Here is a 25,539-nt window from a genome sequence, read left to right on the forward strand (position 1 = left end):
GGGAGTGTCACTCTGTATCTAACCCCGTGCTGTACCTGCCCTGGGAGTGTTTGATGGGGACGTTGTGGAGGGAGTGTCACTCTGTATCTAACCCCGTGCTGTACCTGTCCTGGGAGTGTTTGATGGGGACAGTGTAGAGGGAGCTTTACTCTGTATCTAACCCCGTACTGTACCTGTCCTGGTAATGTTTGATGGGGACAGTTTAGAGGGGGCTTTACTCTGTATCTAACCCCATGCAGTACCTGTCCTGGGAGTGTTTGATGGGGACAGTGTAGAGGGAGTGTCACTCTGTATCCAACCCCGTGCTGTACCTGTCCTGGGAGTGTTTGATGGGGACAGTGTAGAGGGAGCTTTACTCTGTATCTAACCCCGTACTGTACCTGCCCTGGGAGTGTTTGATTGGGACAGTGTAGAGGGAGTGTCACTCTGTATCTAACCCTGTGCTGTACTGCCCTGGGAGTGTTTGATGGGGACAGTGTAGAGGGGGCTTTACTCTATCTAATCCCCCGCTGTACCTGACTGGGAGTAGATAAAGATTGAAATGAAATGGATTCCATTCGCATACTTCAGCAAGCGAAAAACAAAATTACCAAAGACTGTCTTGGAAAAAAGAGTCAACTTGTGTTTTAAAAATAATGCACAATGAGGGATTATTACATGCTGTTATTTAAAGAGGCCTGATTGAGATGTTTGCTTGTAAATCCCCCTGTTGTCCCCACAGCTCTCCCTTGGCACTTGTTCCTCACTGTTGCATTTGCACCGCACCATGTTGTACACTGTCCTCATCACTTGGGTTTTCTGAAAGACTTCCGTTACAAAGTAATAAACCATGGGGTCCAAGACGGCATTGGTGCTGGCAAGGAGCTGCATCGCCTGAAAGAGCTTTTGGCCCGATGGGTGTGAGTGGAGTTCCAGGGCTTTGTAGAGGCTCAGCAGCAGGTGGTAGGGCAGAAAGCAGAAGGTGAACACAAGCAAATTGGACAGGATCATCTTCTGGGTTTTGCGGGCATTCTGAGCTTGGGAGCTGCAGGCTTTTCTCACTTTCACCAGGGCCAGGACTGAGCAGGTCAGCACCAAGCAGAAGGGGAGCCCGAAGCCTACGGTGAGGGTGAAGATGAGGGGCAGCTTCTCCGTGAGCAGAATGGGCTGCAGGCAATTGCTGTTGTTGGATCTTGGACATTGTATTTTCCACTTGAGGTATAGAGGAAAGCTAGAACCCACTGTCAACAGCCAAACCACCCCGCTCACCCAGGGAGCTGCCTTGTGCAGGTGCCAAATGCGCACCTTCAAGGGTAGTACAGTAGCCACACAGCGATCCAGGCTAATGCAAGTGAGGAAGAAGATGCTGGCGTACATGTTGACCAGGAAGATGATCACAGAGATCTCGCACAGCAACCTGCTGTGGTTGTTGTTGACGTAGTAATAGTCGGTGATGCGGAAGGGCAGGAAACAAACAAGCAACAGGTCGGCAATCGCCAGGTTCCTCATGTAGACTGTGGTCCCGGATCTCTGACGGATATGATGCTGGAAAATCCACAGGGCCACCGCATTGAAGGGGAGCCCAAGCGTGATGATCACACAGTACAGCAGGGTGAAGACTATCTTGCCGCCCTCCGTCAGTGTTTCTGTGCTATTCGACAAATCCTTACATTTCAATTGCTCGGACATCTCATTCCTGGAACAAGAGAAGGAGAGTTAGAGCATTCCACATTGTACCAACACAGTCTGGGGAGACACCCCGGACTCTACCAACACAGAATGGAGGCAATTACCCTCGACTGTACCAAAACGGTCTGGGAGGCAGTACCCCAGACTCTACCAACACAGTCCAGGGAGGTACTCCAGGCTGTACCAACACAGTCCAGGGAGGTACTCCAGGCTGTACCAACACAGTCCAGGGAGGTACTCCAGGCTGTGCCAACACAGTCCAGGGGAAATACCTCAGACTGTACAAATACAGCAGGGGAGGTACTCCATATTCGACCAATACAGTCTGGAGATGTACCCCATACTTTATCGACCTGAGGGAGCTACCCCCGGTTGTCCCAACTTAGCCTGAGGAAGGTGTCCTGGGAACAAACACTGGCTGAGGTAGGAAACACAGACTCTACCACTTTAACCAGATCACCATAAACACACAGCCCGGACCCCAACGAATACACATTGGAATCAAACCACAATTTCTAAATTTGGTGATGATGTCAAATTGGGGGGACTGTCAACGCTGAGGAAACATTAATAAATTACAGGAGGTCATTCACCTGGACAATATCCAGGCTTGAGCTGATAAGTAGCAAGTAACATTCACACCACACAAGTGCCAGGCAATGACCATCTCCAACAGGAGAGAATCCAATCATCTCCCCTTGACATTCAATGGCATTACTATCACTGAATTCCCTGCCATCAGTATCATAGGGGTTAGCATTGACCAGAAACTGAACTGGACTAGCCATATAAATACTGTGGCTACAAGACCAAGTCAGACACTGGGAATCCTGTGGAAAGTAACTCATCTCCTGACTCCCCAAACCCTGTCCACCATCTACAAGGCACAAGTCAGGAGTGTGATGGAATACTTTCCACTTGCCTGGATGAGTGCAGCTCCAACAACACTCAAGAAGCTCAACATCATCCAGGACAGGCAGCCTGATTGATTGTCACCACATCCACTGCCCTCAACATCCACTCCCTCCACCACTGACGCACAGCAGCAGCAGTGTGTACCATCTATAAGACGCACTGCAGCAATTCAACAAGGTTCCTTTGACAGCACCTCCCAAACCCATGACCTCTACCATCTAGAAGGACATGGGCAGCAGATAGATGGGAACACCACCCCCTGCAAGTTCCCTCCAAGCCACTCACCGTCCTGACTTGGAAATATATCGGCCGTTCCTTCGCTGTCTCTGGGTCAAAATCCTGGAACTCCCTCCCTAACAGCGCTGTGGGTGTACCTACACCTCAGGGACTGCAGCGGTTCAAGAAGGCAGCTCACCACCACCTCCCCAAGGTAGAGGGGAGATGGTGGCATCGCGCTATTGTCACTGGACTAGTAATCCAGAGACCCAGAGTAATTCTCTGGGGACCTGGGCTCAAATCCCACCCTGGCAGATGGTGAAATTTGAATCCTTAAAAGTCTGATGATGACCATGGAACCATTGCTGATGGTTGTAAAAGCCCATCTGGTTCACTATTGCCCCTTTAGGGAAGGAAATCTGCCATCCTTACCTGGTGACTCCCAACTCCACAGCTTTGAACAAGGGCAATTAGGGATGAGATGCTGGCCTAGCCAGTGATGCCCACATCCCACAAATGAATAATTTTTAAAAATTAGGAATGGGCAACAAATGCTGGCTTAGCCAGCAACGCCCAGAATTAAAAAAAAACTTGTAGAATGGGCAAATGAAATGCAATGCGGATAAATGCGAGGGGGTGTATTATGGTCGGAAGAATAGGGAGGTCATTTAATCCTTGGAAGGTGCAAGCCAAGGTGGGGTGAGGAACAGAGGGATCTCGGAGTGCATATACAGCAATCACAAAAAGTTACACTATATGCAAGACCAAACACTAAACTTTATTTCTAGAGGAATAGAGTTGAAATATAGGGAGGTTATGCTAAATCTGTATCAAACCTTGGTTAGACCACTGTTCTAGTCACTATAATATAAAAAAGGATATCGAGACACCAGAGAGGGTGCAGAGAAGATTTACAAGGACAAGACCAGGAATGCGTGGGGTGTGCTGGTCAGGAAAAGATTGACAGGCTGGGTCTCCCTTCTCTTCAAAAAAAGCTGAGGGGTGACGTAATAGAGGCCTTTAAAATGAGGAAAGGTTCTGATCGAGTAGACGCAGAGAGACTGTTTCCTCTTGTGGGGAAGGGCAGAACTAGAGACCACCAAAAGAAGATAGTCCCCAAGAAATCCAATCGGGAATTCTGGAGAAACTCCTTTGCGGTGAGAGTGTGGAACTCACCGCCACTGGGAGTGGTTGAAGTGAATAATATTGATACATTTATGGGGAAGCTAGACAAGTATTTGAGGGATAAGAGCATAGAGGATTACGATGATAGATTTAGATGAGGAAACAATGGAGGAGGCTTGAATGGAGCATAAACCCCAGCAAGGACTGCCTGGGATGAATGGCCTGTTTCTGTGCCTTATATGCTATCCCTTGCAATCATACAAGCAGAAATCCCAGACCCCGATAAACACGCAGTCCAGACACATATAAAGTTCCGTGCTTCTACCCCCATACCTCTCTCCCCCATCGATTTACTATCCCTCCCCAAACTCCCTCCACCCCTCGTATAAAAGCCACAGCCTATTTTCAAGTACGTACATGTGGGATCATTAGGTGATAGCTATCCTCCTCCGGACTCTTTGCCAGCGAGAGTAGTGCTCTGCCTCCAAGTGACTCCTTCTCAGGCCTTATTAGCCTTGGCTACAGAACTGCTTGCTAACTGTGTGAAACAGCAAAGTTGTCACAACAAATTTTGTTAATCTGCCAAGAAAGACGGGAAATAGAGAAAGGACGGCACTGTTGCAGCAACTTTCATAACTTTACTTAAATCTGAAGCAATTCATAGCCACTAATTAGGAAACACGATCACTGTTGGACCCAGTCCAGCAAATTACTGCAGAGCAATGGCACACACATAGCACTGTCGATATAGACATTCTACACATACCAAGGACATATACCCAGAACAAGTGGCAGTCCACAGATTCTATACACTGACAGAGTGACAGTCCACTCATTGCAAATACAGGCAGAGTGACAGTTCGCAGATTTTAAACAGAGGCAGAGTGACAGTTCATAGATTGTAAACACAGACAGAGTGACGGTGCAGATTCCATATACAGACAGAGTGACAGTCGATAGATTCTATACACAGACAGGGTGACAGTTCACAGATTCTGCACACATACAGAGTGACAGTCCACAGATTCTGAACATTGACAGAGTGACAGTTCACTGATTCAACACACATGGAAAGAATAACAGTCCACAGATTCTCTACACAGACAGAGTGACAGTGCACAGTTTCCATTTACAGACAGTGACAGTCCATAGATTCTATCCATTGACAGAGTGACAGGCAACTGATTGTAAAAAAATCAGAATGACAGTGCACATATTCCTTACACACAGAGTGACAGTTCACAGATTCTATACACAGACAGAGTAACAGGCCACTGATTGTAAACACAGAAGAGTGACAGGCCACTTATTCACACAGGCAGAGTGATAGTCCACAGATTCTATACACAGACAGAATGACAGGCCACTGGTTGTAAACACAGGCAGAGTGACAGTCCAGAAATTCTATACACAGAGACAGGGTAACAATCCACAGGTTCTACACACAGTCAGAGTGACAGTCCATATAATGTATACACAGAGTGACAGTCCACAGATTGTAAACACAGGCAGAGTGACAGTGCACAAATTCCATATACAGAGTGACAGTTCACGGATTCTATACATACTGACAGAGGGACAGTGCACAGATCCTATACACAGAGACAGAGTGACAGTCCACAGGTTTTACACACAGACAGAGTGACAGTCCAGAGAATGTATACACAGACAGAGTGAACGTTCACAGTCCTATACACAGTCATAAAGATAGGCCCTAGATTCTATACAGAGTGGCAGTCCACAGATTCTATACACTCTGACAGAGTGACAATTGACACATTCTGGACACAGACATAGTGACAGGTCACAAAGGCATTACACAGAGGGAGTGACAGTCCACAGATTCTGCACGCAGACAGAGTGACAGGCCACAGATTCCATACACAGACAGTGATAGTCCACAGATTCTACACACAGAGTGACAGTCCACAGATTGTACACACAGGCAGTGATAGTCCACAGATTCTACACACAGAGTGACAGTCCACAGATTGTACACACAGGCAGGGTGACAGTTCACAGATTCAGTACACAGACAGAGTGACAGTCCACAAATTCTATACACTGACAGAGTGACAGCCCACTTATTGTAAACCCAGACAGAGTGACAGTTCATAGATTGTAAACACATACGGAGTGACAGTCCATAGATTCTATACACAGACAGAGCGAAAGTCTCTAGATTCTATAGGGTGACAGTTCACAGATTCTAAACATTGACAGAGTGACAGTCCACAGATTCTCTACACAGACAGAGTGACAGTGCACAGTTTCCATATACTGACGGAGTGACAGTACACAGATTTTATACACAGACAGAGTGACAATACACAGATCTATTTGCACTGACAGAGTGAGAGTGCACAGCTTCTATACACACAGACAGAGTGACGGTCCACAGATTCTGTACACAGACAGAATGACAGGCCACTGGTCATAAACACAGATAGAGAGGCAGTACAAAGATTCTATACACATTGACAGAGTGACAGTGAAAAAATTCCATATAAACATAGTGAGACTCCACAGATTCTACATGCACAGAGTGACAGTTCACAGATCTAAGCAAACTGACAGAGTGAGACTGCATAGCTTCTATACACACAGACAGAGTGACAGGGCACAGATTGTATACACAGACAGTGTGACAGTACACAGATCTATGCGCATTGGCAGAGTGGGAATGCACATCTTCTATACACACAGACATAATGACAGTCTGCAGATTCCATACAGTGATAGTCCACGGATTCTACACACAGAGTGACAGTCCACAGATTCTATCCACACAGACACTGACAGTCCATAGTTTCTATACACAGAATGACAGGCCACAGATTGTAAACACAGACAAGATGACAGTGCACATATTCCATATACAGAGTGACAGTGCACAGATTCTATCCGCACAGAGTGACAGTGCACAGATCTATGCAAACTGACAGAGTGAGACTGCACAGCTTCTATACACACAGACACAGTGACAGTGCACAGATAGTATACACAGACAGAGTGACAGGCTACTGATTTGAAACGCAGACAGAGTGACAGTCCACAGACTGTAAGCACAGACAGAGTGACAGTCCCAGGTTCTACACATAGACAGAGTTGCAGTCCATAGAATGTATACGCAGAGTGACAGTCCACAGGTTGTAAACACAGGCAGAGTGACAGTGCACAGATTCCCTGTACAGATGACAGTTCGCAGATTCTATACACACTGACAGAGGGACAATGCACAGATTCTATACACAGAGACAGAGTGACAATCCACAGGTTCTACACGCAGACAGAGTGACAGTCCAAAGAACGTAAACACAGGCAGAGTGATAGTCCACAGGTTCCATATACAGACAGAGCAATAGTCCGCAGGTTTTACACACAGAGTGATAGTTCAAAGAATCTATACACAGACAGAGTGAACGTTCACAGTCCTATATACAGTCATAATGATAGACCCTAGATTCTATACAGAGGGAGTGACAGTACACAGATTCTATACACAGACAGAGTGACAGTCTATAGATTCTATGCACAGAGGAACACTCCACAGATTCTAAACATTGATAGAGTGACAATTCACTGATTCTATACATACTGACAGAGTGACTGTCCACAGATTCTCTACACAGACAGAGTGACAGTGCACAGTTTCCATATACAGACAGAGTGACATGCCAGTTATTCTACTTACAGGCAAAGTGATAGTTCACAGATTCTCTACACAGACAGAGTGACAGGCCGCTGGTTGTAAATACAGGCAGAGTGACAGTGCACAGATTCTATGCACAGACGGAGTGACGGTTCACAGGTTCCACACTCACAGACAGAGTGGTAGTGCACAGATTCTATACACAGTGACAGAGTGACTGTGCAAAGATTCCATATAAAGACAGTGACAGTGCACAGATTCTACACACAGACAGAGGGACAGGCCACAGATTGTAAACACAGACAAGGTGACAGTGCACATATTCCATATACAGAGTGACAGTGCACAGATTCTATTTGCACAGAGTGACAGTGCACAGATCTATGCAAATTGACCGAGTGACAGTGCACAGATTTTATACACAGACAGAGTGACAGTATGCAGATCTATGCACACTGACAGAGTGAGAGTGCACAGCTTCTATACGCACAGACAGTGTGATAGTCCACATATTCTACACAGATAGAGTGACAGTGCACGGATCTATGCAAACTGAAAGAGTGAGACTGCACAGTTTCTATACACACAGACAGAGTGACAGTGCACAGATTGTATACACAGACAGAGTGACAGTGCACAGGTTCTACACACAGACATTCTGTCCATAGATTCCATATACAGACAGAGTGTTAGTCCACACGTTCTACTTACAGACAGAGTGACAGTCCATAGAATGTATACACAGACAGAATTACAGTCCATAGATTCTTTACACAGTGATAATCCATAGAATGTATTCACAGATTCTGTACACAGGCAGAGTAACAGTCCACAGATTCTAAACATTGACAGAGTGACAGTTCATTGATTCTATACATGCTGACTGAGTAACAGTGCACAGATTCACTACACAGGCAGAGTGACAGTGCACTGATTCCATACACTGACAGAGTGACAGTCCACAGGTTCTACACACAGAGTGACAGTCCATAGAATGCATACACAGAGTGACAGTCCTCAGATTCCATATACAGACAGAGTGATAGTCCACAGGTTCTACACACAGACAGAGTGACAGTCCGTAGAATGCATACACAGAGTGACAGTCCTCAGATTCCATATACAGACAGAGTGATAGTCCACAGGTTCTACACACATACAGAGTGACAATCCATAGAATGCACACACAGCGTGACAGTCCACAGAATGGACACACAGAGTCAGTCCACAGATTCCATATATAGTCAGAGTGATAGTCCACAGGTTCTACACACAGACAGAGTGATAGTCCATAGAATGTATAAACAGAGTGAACATTCACAATTTTATACATAGTCATAATGATAGACCCTAGATTCTATACAGTGTGACTGTACACAGATTCCATACACTGACAGAGTGATAGTCCACAGGTTCTACACACAGAGTGACAGCCCATAGAATGCACACACAGAGTGACAGTCCACAAATTCCATATATAGACAGAGTGATAGTCCACAGGTTCTACACACAGGCAGAGTGATAGCCAATAGAATGTATACACAGACAGATTGAAGGTTCACAATTCTATACACAGTCATAATGGTAGACCCTAGATTCTATATGGAGTGACAGTACACAGATTCCATACACTGACAGAGTGAGAGTCCACAGATTCTATACACTCTGACAGAGTGACAATCGACAGATTCTGTACACAGACATAGTGACCGTTCACAGAGGTGCTACACAGATGAAGTGACAGTCCACAAATTGTATACACCGAGTAACAGCACACAGATTCTTTACACACTGAAAAAGTGACAGTTCACAGATTGTAAATACACTGATAATGCGACAGTCCACAGATTGTATCTCCACACTGACAGAGTAACAGTCCATATATTCGATACACAGACAGATTCCAGATATAGACAGAGTGACAGCACACAGATTCTATACATTGACAGAGTGACCATCCACAAATTGTATACACACTGACATAGTGAGAATCCATAGAATTTATACATTGAAAAGTGTCTGTCCACAGATTCTAAACACAAAGTGACAGTCCACACATTCTGTACACGCTGAAATTGTGACAGTCCACACATTCTATACACTGACAGAGTGACAGTCCATTAATTCTGTACACACTGACAGGGTGACTTCCATACAATCTATACATTGATGGAGTGACAGTGTCTCCAATTTATTCACTGACAGCGTGAAGGTCCACATATTGTACATACAGACAGATTGACAGTCCACAGACTCTATACACACTGACAAAACGACAGACCACATACAGAGTGACACTCCACAGATTCTATACACAGAGTGACAATCCACAGATTCTATACACAGTGACAGAGTGACAGTCCATAGATCCTATACACAGACAGAATGACACTCCACAGATTCTATACACACTGTCCATGTATGGAATATGTGAACTGTCACTCTGTATATAGAATCTGTGGACTGTCACTCTGTCAGTGTGTATAGAATCTGTGGACTTTCATACTGTGTATAGAACCTGTGAACTGTCGCTCTGTCAGTGTGTATAGAATCTGTGGACTGTCACTGTCAGTGTGTAGAGAATCAGTGGTGTTTCACTCTGTCAGTGTGTATAGAAGCTGTGGTGTTTCACTCTGTCAGTGTTTGGAGAATCTGTGGTGTTTCACTCTGTCAGTGTGTAGAGAATCTGTGGTGTTTCACTCTGTCAGTGTGTATAGAAGCTGTGGTGTTTCACTCTGTCAGTGTGTAGAGAATCTGTGGTGTTTCACTCTGTCAGTGTGTATAGAAGCTGTGGTGTTTCAGTCTTGTCAGTGTGTATAGAAGCTGTGGTGTTTCAGTCTTGTCAGTGTGTATAGAAGCTGTGGTGTTTCACTCTGTCAGTGTGTATAGAAGCTGTGGACTGTCACTCTGTCAGAGTGGCAGTTTGCAGATTGTATACACAGTGTGACACTCCACAGATTCTGGACACTGACAGAGTGACATTCTACAGGGCGTAAACACACTGATGAAGTGACAGTCCACAGATTGTAAACACACTGACAAAGTGACAGTCTACAGATTCTGTACCCACTGACAGAGTAACAGTCCATAGATTTTATACACAGACAGATTCCAGATACATACAGGAGTGACAGTCCACAGATTTTATACGTTAACAGAGTGACTGTCCTCAGATTGTAGACATACTGGCAGAGTGACAGTTCATAGGTTCTATGCATTGAAAAGTGACTGTCCAAAGATTCTAAACACAGACAGAATGACAGTCCACAGATTCTCGATACAGACAGGGTGGCAGTTCGCAGATTGTATACACAGTGTGACACTCCACAGATTCTATATACACTGACAAAGTGACACTCGACATATTCTATATACACAGAGTGACAGTTCACAGGTTCTGTACATAGTGACAAAGTGACAGTCCACAGATTCTATACACACTGACAAAGAAACAGTCCACAGGTTCTGTACACAGTGATAAAGCGACACTCGACATATTCTATACACACTGACAGAGCAACGGTCCATAGATTCTATACACAGACACATTCCATGTACAGAGTGACAGTCCACAGCTTCTAAACATTGACAGAGTAACTGTCCACAGATTCCATCCACACAGACAGAGTGACAGTCAACAGATTCTATACACAGATCTAGTGACTGGTCACAGATGTTCTACACAGACGGCGTGACAGTCTACAAATTGTATACCCCGAGTACAGTCCATAGATTCTCCACACAGACACAGCCACAGTCCACAGATTCGAAACACAGAGTGACAGTTCACCAGTTCTTTGAACAGACCGAGTGACAGTCCACAGATTCTATACAGACAGAGTGACAATTGACGGATTCTGTACACGGACATAGTGACCATTCACAGATGCCGAAACACAGAGAGAGTGACAGTCCACGAATTCTATAAACAGAGTGACAGTCAGCAGATTCTATATGCGCTGAAACAATGACAGTGCACAGATTATGTACACAGAGTGACAGTCAAAAGTTTCTGTACACACTGATGGAGTGAAAGTCCACAGATTCAATATACTGACAGAGTGACAGTCCAAGGATTCTATACAGACTGACAGAATAAGAGTCCACAAATTATAGACAGGCTGACAGAGTGACAGTTCACAGATTCAAAACACACTGACAGAGTAACAATCCATATATTCGATACACAAACAGATTGGCAGCCCACAGATTCTATACAAAGACTGAGTGACAGTGCACAGATTCCATACACAGTGTGACAGTCCAAAGATTCTATACACACTGACAGCGTGACAGTCCACAGGTTATATACAGAGAGTGACAGTCCAAAGGTTCTATACACACTGACAGAGTTACAGTTCACAGATTCTGTGCACTGACAGTGACAAGCCACAGTTTCCATACATAGACAGGGTGACAATTCACAGATTCTGGGAACAGACTGAGTGACAGTCCATAGATTCTATACAGAGACAGAGCGACACTCCACAGATTCTATATAGGGAGTGACAGTTCACAGACTCCATACATACCGATAGAGCAACAGTGCATCGATTCTACACACTCTGGCTGAGTAACAATCGACAGATTCTGTACACAGGCAAAGTGACCATTCACAGATGCTCTACACAGATGGAGTGACAGTCCACAAATTGTATATACCAAGTGACAGTCAATAGATTCCATACAGATGACAGACAACAGTCCACAGATTCTATACACAGACAGAGTGACAATCCATAGAATCTATACGCTGATGGAGTGACAGCCTTCCAACTTATTCACCGACAGAGTGAAAGTCCACAGATTCTATACACACTGACAGAGTGCGAGTCCATAGATTCTATGCACAGACAGACTCAAGATATAGAGAGAGTCACAGTTCACAAATTGTATACAATGACCATGACTGTCCACAGATTGTATACGCATGGACAGAGTGCGAGTCCATAGATTCTATACACTGAAAAGTGACTGTCCACAGATTCTATACAATGACAGTGTGACTATCCACAGATTCTAAACACAAACAAAGCGACAGCTCATAGATTCTGTACACAACGACAGAGCGACAGTCCACAGGTTAGATACATTGACAGAATGACAGTCCACTGATTCTGTACTCACTGACAGAGTGACAGTTCATAGATTCGATACATTGACAGAGTGACAGTCCGCAGTTTGTAAACACACTGACAAAGTGACAATCCACAGATTCTCTACACAGGCGGAGTGACAGTCCACAGATTCTGCGCACAGACAGAGTGACAAATGACACACTCTGGTGAATTCTGACTGCTTGGAGACTCATGGGACAATATGGATAACATATACTTATGTTGGGTTCCTTGCGTGGGTTTTAAATGCACTCCCCCACTGCTTAGGCTGAATGGCCTGACACTGTATGTAACTTGCAAGGTTTTTAATGTAAAAGGACCAGTTTTATTTCAGGTAGAAGTTGAAGTTGGCCCAGGATTCTGGCTGAACACCCCTGCTCTTCTTCTTAGAATGTAATTTCATCCTTCACCTCCTCCTTTACTTGCTGAAAGGATCTCGGTGTAAGATTTGATCTGAAAGACTGAAATTCCGACAATGGAGCGCTCTCCCTGTACTGCCCCTCCGACAGTGCAGCACTCCCTCAGTACTCACCCACAGACAGCGCAGCGATCCCTTACTACTGGCCCACCGACAATGCAGTGCTCCCTCAGTACTGACCCTCCAAATGTCCAGCGTTTCTTCAGTACTGGCCCTTAGACAGTGCAGCAGTCCCTCAGTACTGACCTTCTGACAGTGGTTGCTCCATACTGACTCTCTGACAGTGCAGTACCCCCTCAGTACTGACCCTCTGACAGGGGAATGCTCCCTCGGTATTGACCTTCCAACAGTGCAATACTCCCTCAGTACTGACACTCCAACAGTGCACCACTCCCTCAGTATTGACCTTCTGACAGTGCAGTACTCCCTCAGTACTGACCTTCCGACAGTGCAACAAATCCTCAGCACTGACCCTCCGACATTGCAACGCTCCCTCTGTACTGGCACTCCGACAGTGCAACACACCCTCAGCACTGACACTCCAACATTGCAACACTCCCTCAGTACATCAGAAAGATCCTTTTGCCTTTGTGACCTCTGTTGAACTCTAAAGCAATGTTAGAAATCCGACATCCAGAATGGGGTAGATTCTCTTTTAATATTTTATTTTGTGTCCAGTTGATAAACTCTGACTGGACCTTTCGATGTTTTGCTTTCTCCAGCTTCAAATGCTGCTAAACAAATATTCCTGCTTGCTGCAGGGTCTAACAGGATGTTGTGGAGAGGAAACCTCAGCTAGCTGCCATATTGGCCTGAAGATGATGTGAACTCCATTTTGGCCCTGGTTTAAGATTGATGACACCATGCCGAATTACTTCACAATGTATTTGGAACAAAGAGGAAGTGTTACTGGAACCATGGCTATCTCCATATTAATAAAATTAGTCAGAATATGTAAAACTTGACTGAATGTAGCTTATTAAACCTAAGAATGAGATGTAATGACACAGGGCAAAATTGTGTGGACAAACAAAAACCACTCTGGTTTCTTCATAAGCAATTTTACTCATCTAAATAAAATAGTACTGTATCCAAGTCATAAGTAATTTCCTGCTACTTTGGTAGAGTTTGTACTTATATCTGTTCCTGCCCTGCGGTTACAGAATCAGGCTGCAGAGTTATACATTGCTTAATGTCTTGGGCTGCAGCTATCGGCAGGCCCATTGTAGATCAACTGTACGCCCATCGTAGGCCCATTGTAGGCCCATTGCAGGCCCATCATAGGCACATCATTGACCAGACGTAGATCTATCATAGGCCCACTGCAGGCTGATCGCAAATCTATCTAGATCCATGGCAAATTTGAACAGAGCAGGGATGAATTTCCTTGTGGGACAGTTTGCCAGTGCCACGGGGAAAGGTTTAAACAGTGGTGTGTGGACCATGAGGTAATATTCGAGAGGAATACCAAAGTGCACAGGGAATTGGAAGAGACAGATAGTACTAGAGTAGGAAATAGTAAGGCATTAAGTGGGGTCAGAGTAAGGGAGAATGTAAAAACATCTAAATTAGGGTTACAGTGCATGTATGTGAATGTGCAGAGTGTGGTAACTAAGGGCGGTGAGCTGCATGCGCAGATAACCAAGTGGAAATATGGTGTGGCGAGAATGGAGATCTGACTCAAAGGAAGGCAGGACTGTGCATTAAATATTCCTGGATCCAAGGTGTTCAGGAAAGATCGGGATGGAAGGAAAGGAGGAGCAGTGTTAATTAAGGGGGACGTTGCAGTGCTGGTGTGAGAGAATGTCCCAGAGGGGTCAAGGGCAGAATCAATTTCACTAGAGCGAAGAAACAATAGGGGCTGAATCTTCGGGTCGGTGTGCGGGCGTGTGTCCCGACATCGTTGCGCGTCATCGCGATATTTCGATCGGCGGAGGCAGCTGTGTGCCCACTGAACTGTCAACGGCCCATTTAGGCCATTAAAAAAGTAATTAAACTGTTAAGGACGCTGCCCATCCAACCTTAAGCAAGCCAAGAGCCCAAGTGGCCTTTGCATTTTTCAGGAAACCTCATCCATGAGCGGGATGAGGTGTCCTGATGTTTTTGTAAAACAAATGAATAAATTTTCCTAACTTCACAAACACGTCTCAGCTCATGTCACATGAGGGGACATGTTTAAGTAAATTTTTACTTTATTTATTGACAAGTTTTCTAAACCATTCAACCTCCCTGAGGCAGCTCTGTGCCTCAGGGAGATTGAAGCACCCTGTTGCGTGCATGTGAAAGCACAGACCTCTACTCTCCCTCCTTCCCCCGCCCGCACAGGTAGCACTGAGCGTAAGTAGGTTAACGCCTTAATTGGCCCGCCCAATTAAAATGGCGGTGCGCAGCCAATCACGGCTGGTGATCGGCTCTGTGCCCGCCCAGCCTGCCTGCTATAGGAAAAATTCTCCCCTAGAGGTATCATTACATTGCTCAGTGTGGTCTATAGGCCACCGACTCATGGGAAAGATATAGAGGAACAAATGTACTGGGAGTTACAAGAAGTGCAAGAATTGTAGACTGGTCATAATAGAGAACTTTAATTATCTGAATATTGGCTGGGATTGCAATAGTGTGAGCGGCAGATAGGGGTCCCGACAGTGTGTGAATTTTCTACATCAGTATGTTTCCGGTCCAATAAGAAAGGAAGCATTGCTGGACCTGGTTCTTGGAAAGGAAGTGGGCCACATGGGTCAAGTGTCAGTCGGGGAACATTTAGGGAATAGTGATCATTGTGTCATGGGGTTTAGGTTGGCTATGGGAAATGACAAGAGGCAATCCAGAGTACGAATAATTAAATGGGGGAGGACCCAATTGTTTTGTGAAAGGGAAATTGTGTTTGAAATTTTGATTAGCGTTCTTTGAGGATATAACCCGCAGGGTGGGTAAAGGGGAGCCAATAGATGCTGTGTATTTGGATTTCCAAAAGGCATTCGGTAAAGTGCCATATAAAAGGTTACTGCAGAATATAAGAGGTCATGGTGTTGGGGGGTTGGATTGAGGATTAGCTAACTAACAGGAAGCAGAGAGTCAGAGCTAGAGAGAAGTAAAAATGTGATGAAATTTATACTGTTTAAGGGGGTTGGAGCAGGTGAAACTGGATAGAAGGCCAACGATAGGTGGAGACAAAGGAGAGATTGAGAAAGATGTCATGAACAAAAGGGCAAAGGGGTGTTAATGGTAGTGGTACTGGCTAAAGGAGGTGCTGATGGTGGTACGAAGGTCAGAAAGCAGAATGTGATAATACCTAAGACAAGGGTAAGTACTCTGGAAAGAACAATGTGAACAAGTGACAGATGGCCCTTGTTGGAGTGGGGGGAGGGAACGTTGGTGGGGAAAATGATCGAAAGTAGGATAAAAGGTGGGGATAAAACAATGATTAAAAGTCAAAGTAAATAAAAATAAAAATAAGCGGATAAAAAATAAAAATTAAAAAAATTAAAATGAATATTGAGAAAAGGGGATAAAAGGGGTGAGGGTGGAGAAGAGAGCTCATGGTCTGAAGTTGTTGAACTCAATGTTAAGTCTGGAAGGCTGTAAAGTGCCTAGTCGGAAGATGAGGTGCTGTTCCCCCAGTTTGTGTTGAGCTTCACTGGACCATTGCAGCAGGCCAAGGACGGACATGTGGGTATGAGAGCAGGGTGGAGTGTTGAAATGGCAAGCGACAGGGAGGTCTGGGTCATGCTTGCGGACAGGCTGAAGGTGTTCCGCAAAGTGTTTACCCAGTCTGCACTTGTCTCTCCAATGTAGAGGGGACTGCATTGGGAGCAGCAAATGCAGTAGACCAAACTGAAGGAGGTGCAAGTAAAGTGCTGCTTCACCTGAAAGGAGTGTTTGGGCCCTTGGACGGTGAGGAGGGAGGAGGTAAAAGGGCAGGTGTTGCACCTTCTGTGGTTGCGTGGGAAGGTGCCATGGGAGGGAATGACGTGTCAGGGGTGATGGAGGAGTGGACCAGGGTGTCCCAGAGGGAATGGTCCCTACAGAATGCTGACAATGGGGGTGAAGGGAAGATGTGTTTGGTGGTGGCATCATGCTGGAGTTGGCGGGAATGGCGGTGGATGATCACTTGAATGCGGAGGCTGGTGGGGTGAAAAGCGAAGACGAGGGGGACCCTATCATGGTTCTGGGAGGGGGAGGAAGGTGTGAGGGCAGATGCGTGGGAGATGGGCCGGACATGGTTGAGGGCCCTGTCAACTACCGTGGGTGGAAAACCTCGGTTACGGAAGAAGGAAGACATGTCAGAGGAACTGTTTTTGAAAGTGGCATCATCAGAACAGATGCAACGGAGGCGAAGGAACTGAGAGAATGGGATGGAGTCCTTACAGGAAGCGGGGTGTGAGGAGCTGTAGTCGAGGTAGCTGTGGGAGTCGGTAGGCTTGTAATGAATATTGGTGGACAGTCTATCATCACAAATGGAGACAGAGAGGTCAAGGAAGGGAAGGGAAGTGTCGGAGATGGACCATGTGAAGGTGATGGAGGGGTCGAAATTGGATAGGGTCCCCCTTGTCCTCACTTTTCACCCCACCAGCCTCTGCATTCAAAGGACCATCCTCTGCCATTTCCGCCAGCTCCAGCATGATGCCACCACCGAACACATCTTCCCTTCACCCTGTCGGCATTCTGTAGGGACCGTTCCCTCCAGGACAGCCTGGTCCACTCCTCCATCAACCCCAACACCTCATCCCCCTCTCATGGCACCTTCCCCCATGTAATCACAGAAGGTACAACACCTGCCCTGTACCTCCTCATTCCTCACCGTCCAAGGCCCAAACACTCCTTTCAGGTGAAGCAGCACTTCACTTGCACCTCCTTCAGTTCGGTTTACAGCACCCACTGCTCCCAATGCAGTCTCCTTTACATTGGAGAGACCAAACGCAGACTGGGTGACCGCTTTGAGGAACACCTTCGGCCTGTCCGCAAACATGACCCAGACCTCCCTGTCGCTTGCCATTTCAACTCCCCACCCTGCTCTCATGCCCACATGTCCGTCCTTGGCCTGCTGCAATGTTCCAATGAAGCTCAACGCAAACTGGAGGAACAGCACCTCATCTTCCGACTAGGCACTTTACAGCCTTCCGGACGTAACACTGAGTTCAACAACTTCACACCATGAACTCTCTCCTCCATCCTCACCCCATTTTTATCCCCTTTTCTCAATATACATTTTCATTTTTTTACTTCTAATTTTTATTTTTTATCCACTAATTTTTATTTTTCATTTATTTTCATTGTTTTATCCCCACTTTTTATCTTATTTTTGATCTTTTTTCCCACCACCATCCCCTCCCCCACCTCGCCCCCACTAGGGCCAACTGTCACTTGTTCATGTTGTTCTATCCAGAGCGCTTACCCTTATCCGGCTATTATCACAGTCTGCTTTCTGATCTTAATGCCACCATTAACACCTCCTTTAGCCAGTACCACTACCATTAACACCCCCTTTGTCCTTTTGTTCATGACATCTTTGTCAATCTCTCCTTTGCCCCCACCTATCTCTGGCCTTCTATCCAGCTTCACCTGGTCCACTCCCCTTAACCAGTATAAATTTCATCACATTCTTACTTCTCTTCAGCTCTGAAGAAGAGTCATACGGACTCGAAACGTTAACTCTGTCTTTCTCTCCACAGACGCTGTTAGACCTGCTGAGTTTTTCCAGAATTTTCTGTTTTTGCTTATTAATAGGGGCATGGGGGTATTAAAAACAAGGAAGTTATGATAAACCTGTATAAAACACTGGTTTGGCCTCAGCTGGAGTATTGCATCCAGTTCTTGGCAACACACTTAAGGAAGGGGCTGAAGGCATTAGAGAGAACGCAGAAAAGATTCACAATAAATGGCTCCAGGGATGAGAAATCTCAGTTGCGTCGATAGTTTGGAAAATCTGGGGCTGTTTTTCTTGGACAAGCAAAGATTAAGAGGAGGCTTGATAGAGGTATTCAAAATCATGAGGGGGCTGGACAGAGTAGATAGGGAGTACTGTTTAACTGCAAGTGCTGTTTAAATTCTAAGTCTCATCCAGGGGCTCAAGCAGGGAGATAGAAGCTACCCATTGGCAGCAGCTGAAATAGTTAATTAAGGAAACTAACTTGTACTGGTCTTGCTGTACCTGGGCCCAGCTAGTCCCTTTGTTTAGAACATATAAATTCAGACTTTCTCAGTGTGACCAGCACAGAGTGTACAACCTCAACAGAGTGAGAGAGTTTGGTGAGCTGAGGGAGTTCTGTGAGGAGGACAGGGAGGTGCTCCTTTGCATTTTCTAACTTTTTTACTCTATAGGAAATGGTTTTTGCACTACTACAGGAGAAGAAGCTAGCTGTTTGGTGAGTATCTGTGAAGTGGTCAAGGTCTGTACTATTCCTAAGGTTTAAAATAGTACAGGAATTTGTGATAAGATTAATTAATACATATAAGAAAATAAATAGTTGAATAAAATAATTAAGTAATTAATTATAGCACATATATATGGTGATGTGTCATGGCTGCAGCATGTGGGAGCTCCTGGATAACATTGTGATCCAGGGCAAACACGTCTGCAGTAAGTGTCTGCAGCTTGAGGAGCTTCGGCTCAGAGTCATTGAGCTGGAGGCTGAGCTGCAGACACTGCGACACATCAGGGAGGGGGAAAATTACCTGGACACTTTGTACCAGGAGGCAGTCACACCCTTTAGGGCAGGATCTTCTGATTTGGAAGGTGGTCAGGGACAGGAGGGTGTGACTGTAGCTGGGGCAGGTAAGGGGACCCAAAGGGCAGGAGTGCAGGAGTGTCAGCTTCTGCAATTGTCCAACAGATTTGAGTTTCTTGCAGCTTGTTTGAATGAGTGGGGATTGCAGGATGGATGAGCTGACTGACCATGGCACCGTGGTACAGGAAGACTTTGAAGTGGGGGAGAACAAAGGAATGTAGTGATAGTAGGGTACAGTATAGTGAGGGGGATTGACACTGTTCTCTGTAGCAAGGAGGGAGAGTCCAGGTGGCTATGTTACCTAACTGGTGCCAGGGTTCAGGACATTTGCTCAAGGCTGGAGAGGAACTTGCAATGGGTGAGGGAGGATCCAGTGGTTATGGTCCATGCAGGTACCAATGACATAGGCAGGATGAGGAGGGAGGCTTGCATAGTCAGTATGAGGAACTAGGCCCCAAATTAAGAAACAGAACCTCAAAGGTAATAATTTCTAGATTATTACCTGAGCCACGTACAAACTAGCATAGAACAAATAAGGTTAGAGAAATGAATGCGTGGCTCAAAGACTGTGTGGGAAAAGTGGGTTCCGGTTTGTGAGGCACTGGCACCAGTACTGGGGAAAATGGGATTTGTACCATTGGGATGGTCTACACCTGAACTGTGATGGGGCTGGTATCCTCGCGAGCTGCATAACTAGGGAAGCAGAGAGGGTTTTAAACTGAATAATGGGGGCAAGGGATCGAATTGGGAAGATATGGTAAACCAAAGAGTTGAGACAAGGCAAGGAATAAAGATAATAATATGTGAAATGATAAATAGACTGTGACAGGAAGAGACAGAGAGTTCAAATCTGTGAGTAAATCAGCAGATAAGGCTAGACGCTATAAAAATAAGAAAGGAACAAACAAAAGTTTCTGTACCTAAAAGCACATAGCATTCGAAACAAAACAGATAAACTGATAATGCAAATAGAAATAAATACGATCTGAAAGCCATTACAGAGACAAGGCTACAGGATGACATTGATTGGGACCTGAATATTGAAGGGTACCTGACATTTAGGAAGGACAGGAAGTTAGGAAAAGGTGGAGTGGTGGCTCTGTTAATCAATGATGGCATTAGCACATTAGAGCGGGATGACCTAAATTCAAGAAACCAGGATGTAGAAGCAGTTTGGTTTGAGATGAGAAATGATAAAGGCACGAAGTCACTTATGGGAGTGGTGTACAGGCCCTTTAACAGTAACTACATGGTAGGACAGAGTATAAAAGGAGAGATAATGGGAGATTAGAAAGGTACAGCAATTATCACGGGGAATTTTAATCTTCGTATGGACTGGAAAAATCAGATGGGCAAAGATAGCGTAGATGAGGAGTTCATAGAATGTTTTCGGGATAGTTTCTTAGAACAGCACATTCTGGAGCCAACCAGAGAGCAGGCTCTACTAGACCTGGTATTGAGCAACAAGATAAGATTGATTGATAATCTCTTAGTGAAGGTGCCCAAGACTAGAACTTTAAAGTTAAATAAGGGCAGTTATGAGGGCATGAAAGCAGAGCTAGCTAAAGTAAACCAGCAAATGAGGTCAAGGGATAGGTTAGTAGAGGCTCAGTGACAGACATTTAAAAGGATATTTCAGAATACACAGAATATATACATTCCGATGAGAAAGTAAAATTCCAAAGGGAAGGCCCACCCTCTGTGGTTAACTAAAAAAGTTAAAGACAGTATCAAACTTAAAGAAAAAGCACATAATTGTGCAAAGACAGGTAGCAAATTCTGATGAAGAGTCACACGGACTCGAAACGTTAACTGTGTTCCTCTCTGCAGATGCTGTCAGACCTGCTGAGTTTCTCCAGCTATTGTTATTTTTGTAGCAAGTCAGAAGGTTGAAAAGAATAGCAAAGAATGACAAAAAGATTAATAAGGAAGGGAAAATTAGAGTTCGAGAGAAAGCTAGCGAGTAAATATAAAGATGGATAGTAAGAGTTTCTATAGATATTTAAATAAGAAAAGAGTTAACAAAGTGAGCATTGGTCTGATAGAAGGTGTGTCTGGGGAATTGATCATGGAAAGTCGGTAAATAGCGGATAAATTAAATAAGTATTTTTCTTTGGTCTTCACTATAGAGGACACAAGTAACATCCTGGAAATAGCTGTAAATCAGGAAATGGAAGGGATGGAGGAACTCAGGAAAATTACAATCACCAGGGAAGTGGTATTGAGCAAATTGTTGGGGCTGCGGGCTGACAAATCCCCAGGTCCTGATGGATTTCACCCTAAGGTCTTGAAAGAAGTGGCTAGTGAGATAGTTGATGCATTGGTTTTCATTTTCCAAAATTTCCTGGATTCAGAGGAGGTTCGATTAGATTGGAAAATAGCAACTTTAACTCCTTTATTCAAAATGGGAGGGAGACAGAAAGCAGGAAACTACAGGCCACTTAGCCTAACATCTGTCATAGGGAAAATGTTAGAAGCTCTTATTAAAATGTTATAGCTGGGCGCTTAGAAAAATTAAAGGCAATCAGGCAGAGTCAACATGGTTTTGTGAAAGGGAAATCATTTTTACCCAATTTATTGGAGGTCTTTGAAGGAGACACATGTGCTGTGGATAAAGGGGAACCGGTGGATGTACTGTACTTAGGTTCCCAGAAGGTATTTGATAAGGTGCCACATCAAAGGTCATTGTGGAAAATAAAAGCTCATGGTGTAGGGGGTAACATATTGGCATTAATAGAAGATTGTCTAGCTAACAGAAAGCATGGAGTTTCCATAAATAGGTCTTTTTCTGACTAGCAGGATGTGACAAGTGGTGTGCCACAGAGATCAGCGCTGGGACCTCAACGATTTACAATTTATATAAATAATTTGGATGAAGGGACCAAATGAAGGGTTGCTAAATTTGCTGATGACACAAAAATAGACAGGAAAGTAAATTGTGAAGAGGACATAAGGAGGCTATAAAGAGACATAGGTAGGTAAATGAGTGGGCAAAGATCTGGCAAATGGAGGATAATGTGGGCAAATGTGAAATTGTCCATTTTGGCAGGAAGAAGTAAAAAAAAAAAGCATGTTATCTAAATGGTGTGAGATTGCAGAGCTCTGAGTTTCAGGGGGATTTTGGTGCCCTAGTGCATGACTCATAAAGGGTCAGTATGCAGGTACAGCAAGTAATTAGGAAAGCTAATAGAATGTTATAATTTATTGTGAGGGGAATTGATTACAAAAGTAGGGAGGTTGTGCTTCATTTGTGCAGGGCACTGGTGAGGCCACATCTGGAGTACTGTGTACAGCAATTCAGAGGTTTACTAGATTAATACCAGGAGTGGACGGGTTGTCTTATGAGGAAAGGTTGGGCAGGTTAGTCTTGTATCCGCTGGAGTTTAAAAGAGTAATAGGCGACTTGATTGAAACCTTTAAGATCCTGAGGGTTCTTGACATGGTGGATGTGAGAGGATGTTTCCTCTTGTGGGAGAATCTATAACTAGGGGTCACTGTTTAAAAATAAGGGGTTGCTTACTTAAGATAGCGATGAGGAGAAATTTTTTCTATTAGAGTCTTTGGAACTCTCTTCCTCAAAAGGCGGTGGAAGCAGAATCTTTGAATATTTTTAAGGTAGAACTAGATAGGTTCTTGATTAACAAAGGGGTAAAAGGTTATTGGAGTAGGCAGGAATGTGAGGTTGAGGTTACAAGGAGATCAGCCACGATCTTATTGAAAGGCGGAGCAGGCTCGAGGGGCCGAGTGGCCTACCCCTCTTAATTTGTGTGTTCGTATGTACATATGTAAACTGTTCCCATTGGTGGGAGGATCGAGAACCAGAGGACACCAATTGAAGTAATTGGCAGAAGAAGCAATGGTGACATGAAGAAAGAGGTTTTTACATAGTGCATGTTTAAGATCTGGAATGCATTACCTGAGAATGTGCTGGAGACAGATTCAATTGTGGCTTTCCAAAGAGAATTGGATCCTTACCTGAAGACAAAAAAATTACAAGGCTATCGGGGAACAATAGGTGAGTGGTGCTGGGTAATTTTCTTTTGCAGGGAGCTAGTGCAGAGACGAGAGCCTGAATGGTCTCCTCCTGTGTTTTAAATTCTATGATTCTATGATTTATCGTTGGCACAATGATGAGAAGCAGAGAGAGAGAAAGAGAGAAAGGAGGAGAGCAAGAAAGTGACAGAGTCAGACGCAGAGAGAGCCAAAGACAGAGAGAGGGGTAGAGAGAGGCTGAGACACAAAGAGAGAAAGAGAGAGAGAGACAGAGTGAGGGACAGAGAGACAGGGTGTGTGTGTGAGAGAGAGGGAGAGAGACAGAGTGAGACAGAAGGATAAATAGATAGACAGAGGTAGAGAGAGAGAGACTGAGACACAAAGAGAGAGACGGAGAGACAGAAGGATAAAGAGATAGAGAGAGGTAGAGAGAGACTGAGACACAAAGAGAGAGACGGAGAGACAGAGTGAGAGAGAGAGACAGAGAAAAGGGAGACAGACAGCAAGAGGGAGAGAAACTTGGAGAAATGGGAGAGGCATGGTAAGAGACAGTCTGAGCAGGGGACAGAGGGTTGTGCCCAGTGTAGTATTCGGAGAGATGGTGAGATAGTATGAGGTTTAGGTTTGAGGGTTCATTGTTTGGGAGGAAGAGATGGCAAAGAGATAAGAGATGCACAGCTAGGGTATGGGACCTGGGTTTGTTTAGGATTCAGTGTTTTTGACAAAATGAGTGGAGAACTGAGGGCTGGTTGGCAGAGGAAGTGTTGGAGGGGTAGACAGATGGCAGGATGTGGTGGGGAGAGAAGGGTGTGTGACAACCTGACAGTAACAGCTGATCAGAGCCTGAACGTCTGGCCCAAACACCACCATGATTCCCTGGGTCCAGGCAGCTCGGATCTGGGCTTGGGGGAGGGGAAATGCGGGTACCAGGTGAGGGCAGACACTCATCCACCCGAGTGACCACCGGCCCTGTGAGGCCTATAAACAAGTCCCGTACTCAGCCAGCTCATTTCCTCAGGGCGTCCAGCTCAGCAAACACCTGAAATCGACTTTCACTGCTGTGCACTGGAGACTGGAAATCAGCTGCAGTTTACACCTGGGCCTGGGGTCTGGGCCCTGGGGTGCTAGAGGAGTGGGGCCTGGAGCCTGGGGCCTGGGGGACTTGGGGAGTGGTGTTTGGTGGCTCGGGGAGTGGATATTGGGGTCTGGGGGAACTGGAGACCAGGGGGCATGGGGAGCCATTGTGTGGTGGGGCTACACTTCCAGCACGAGCGGTCTGTCAGTGAGTGGAGCGTCAATTTGTTGCTCGAGAACGTGGAAAGATGCAATGGAATTTCTAGCCCACTCAGTGGACCAAACTCTGTTCAAGCAGAACTGAAACAAAATGGGCAATCTGGGAATGATCTGGGAGAAGAGCAGGACACAAAGAGGGCTAAATGAAGATAAACTACCCCCTCTCTCTCCGCCGCTCTCTCTTAGTCTCTCTTTCTCTCTCTCTCTTTCCTCTACCTCTCTCTTGCTGCCTCTCTCACTCTCTGCCACTTTCTCTTTGTCTCTCTCTGCCTCTCTCTTGCTGTTGCTCTCTCGCTGCCTCTCCTTCTTTCACTTTCTCTCTCTCTGCCTCTCTGCCACTTTCTTTCTCTTTCTCTGTCTTCCACTCTCTCCCTCTCTCTGTTACTGCCTTTCTTTCTGTTTCTCTCTCTCTGCCTC

General features: G+C 45.3%; 1 protein-coding gene across 4 annotated transcripts in view; it reads right to left on the minus strand.

Moving 5' to 3' along the window:
* Positions 1–473: 473 nt before the first annotated feature.
* Positions 474–25,539, minus strand: part of LOC144671688 (lysophosphatidic acid receptor 6-like) — a 49,767-nt gene continuing 24,701 nt past the window's right edge. For 2 of the 4 annotated variants that reach the window (XM_078533706.1, XM_078533707.1), the window contains exon 2: positions 474–1,675. In XM_078533706.1, the coding sequence (XP_078389832.1) occupies positions 664–1,668 (1,005 nt within the window). In that variant the 5' untranslated portion in view covers positions 1,669–1,675 and the 3' untranslated portion in view covers positions 474–663. Of the gene's footprint in view, positions 1,676–4,341; positions 4,497–23,752; positions 23,812–25,539 lie in introns of those variants that run through there. The other 2 variants (XM_078533705.1, XM_078533704.1) reach the window with 2 other exon arrangements.

Source organism: Cetorhinus maximus, chromosome 34 (genome assembly GCF_964194155.1).
Source record: "Cetorhinus maximus chromosome 34, sCetMax3.hap1.1, whole genome shotgun sequence".
NCBI lineage: Eukaryota > Metazoa > Chordata > Chondrichthyes > Lamniformes > Cetorhinidae > Cetorhinus > Cetorhinus maximus.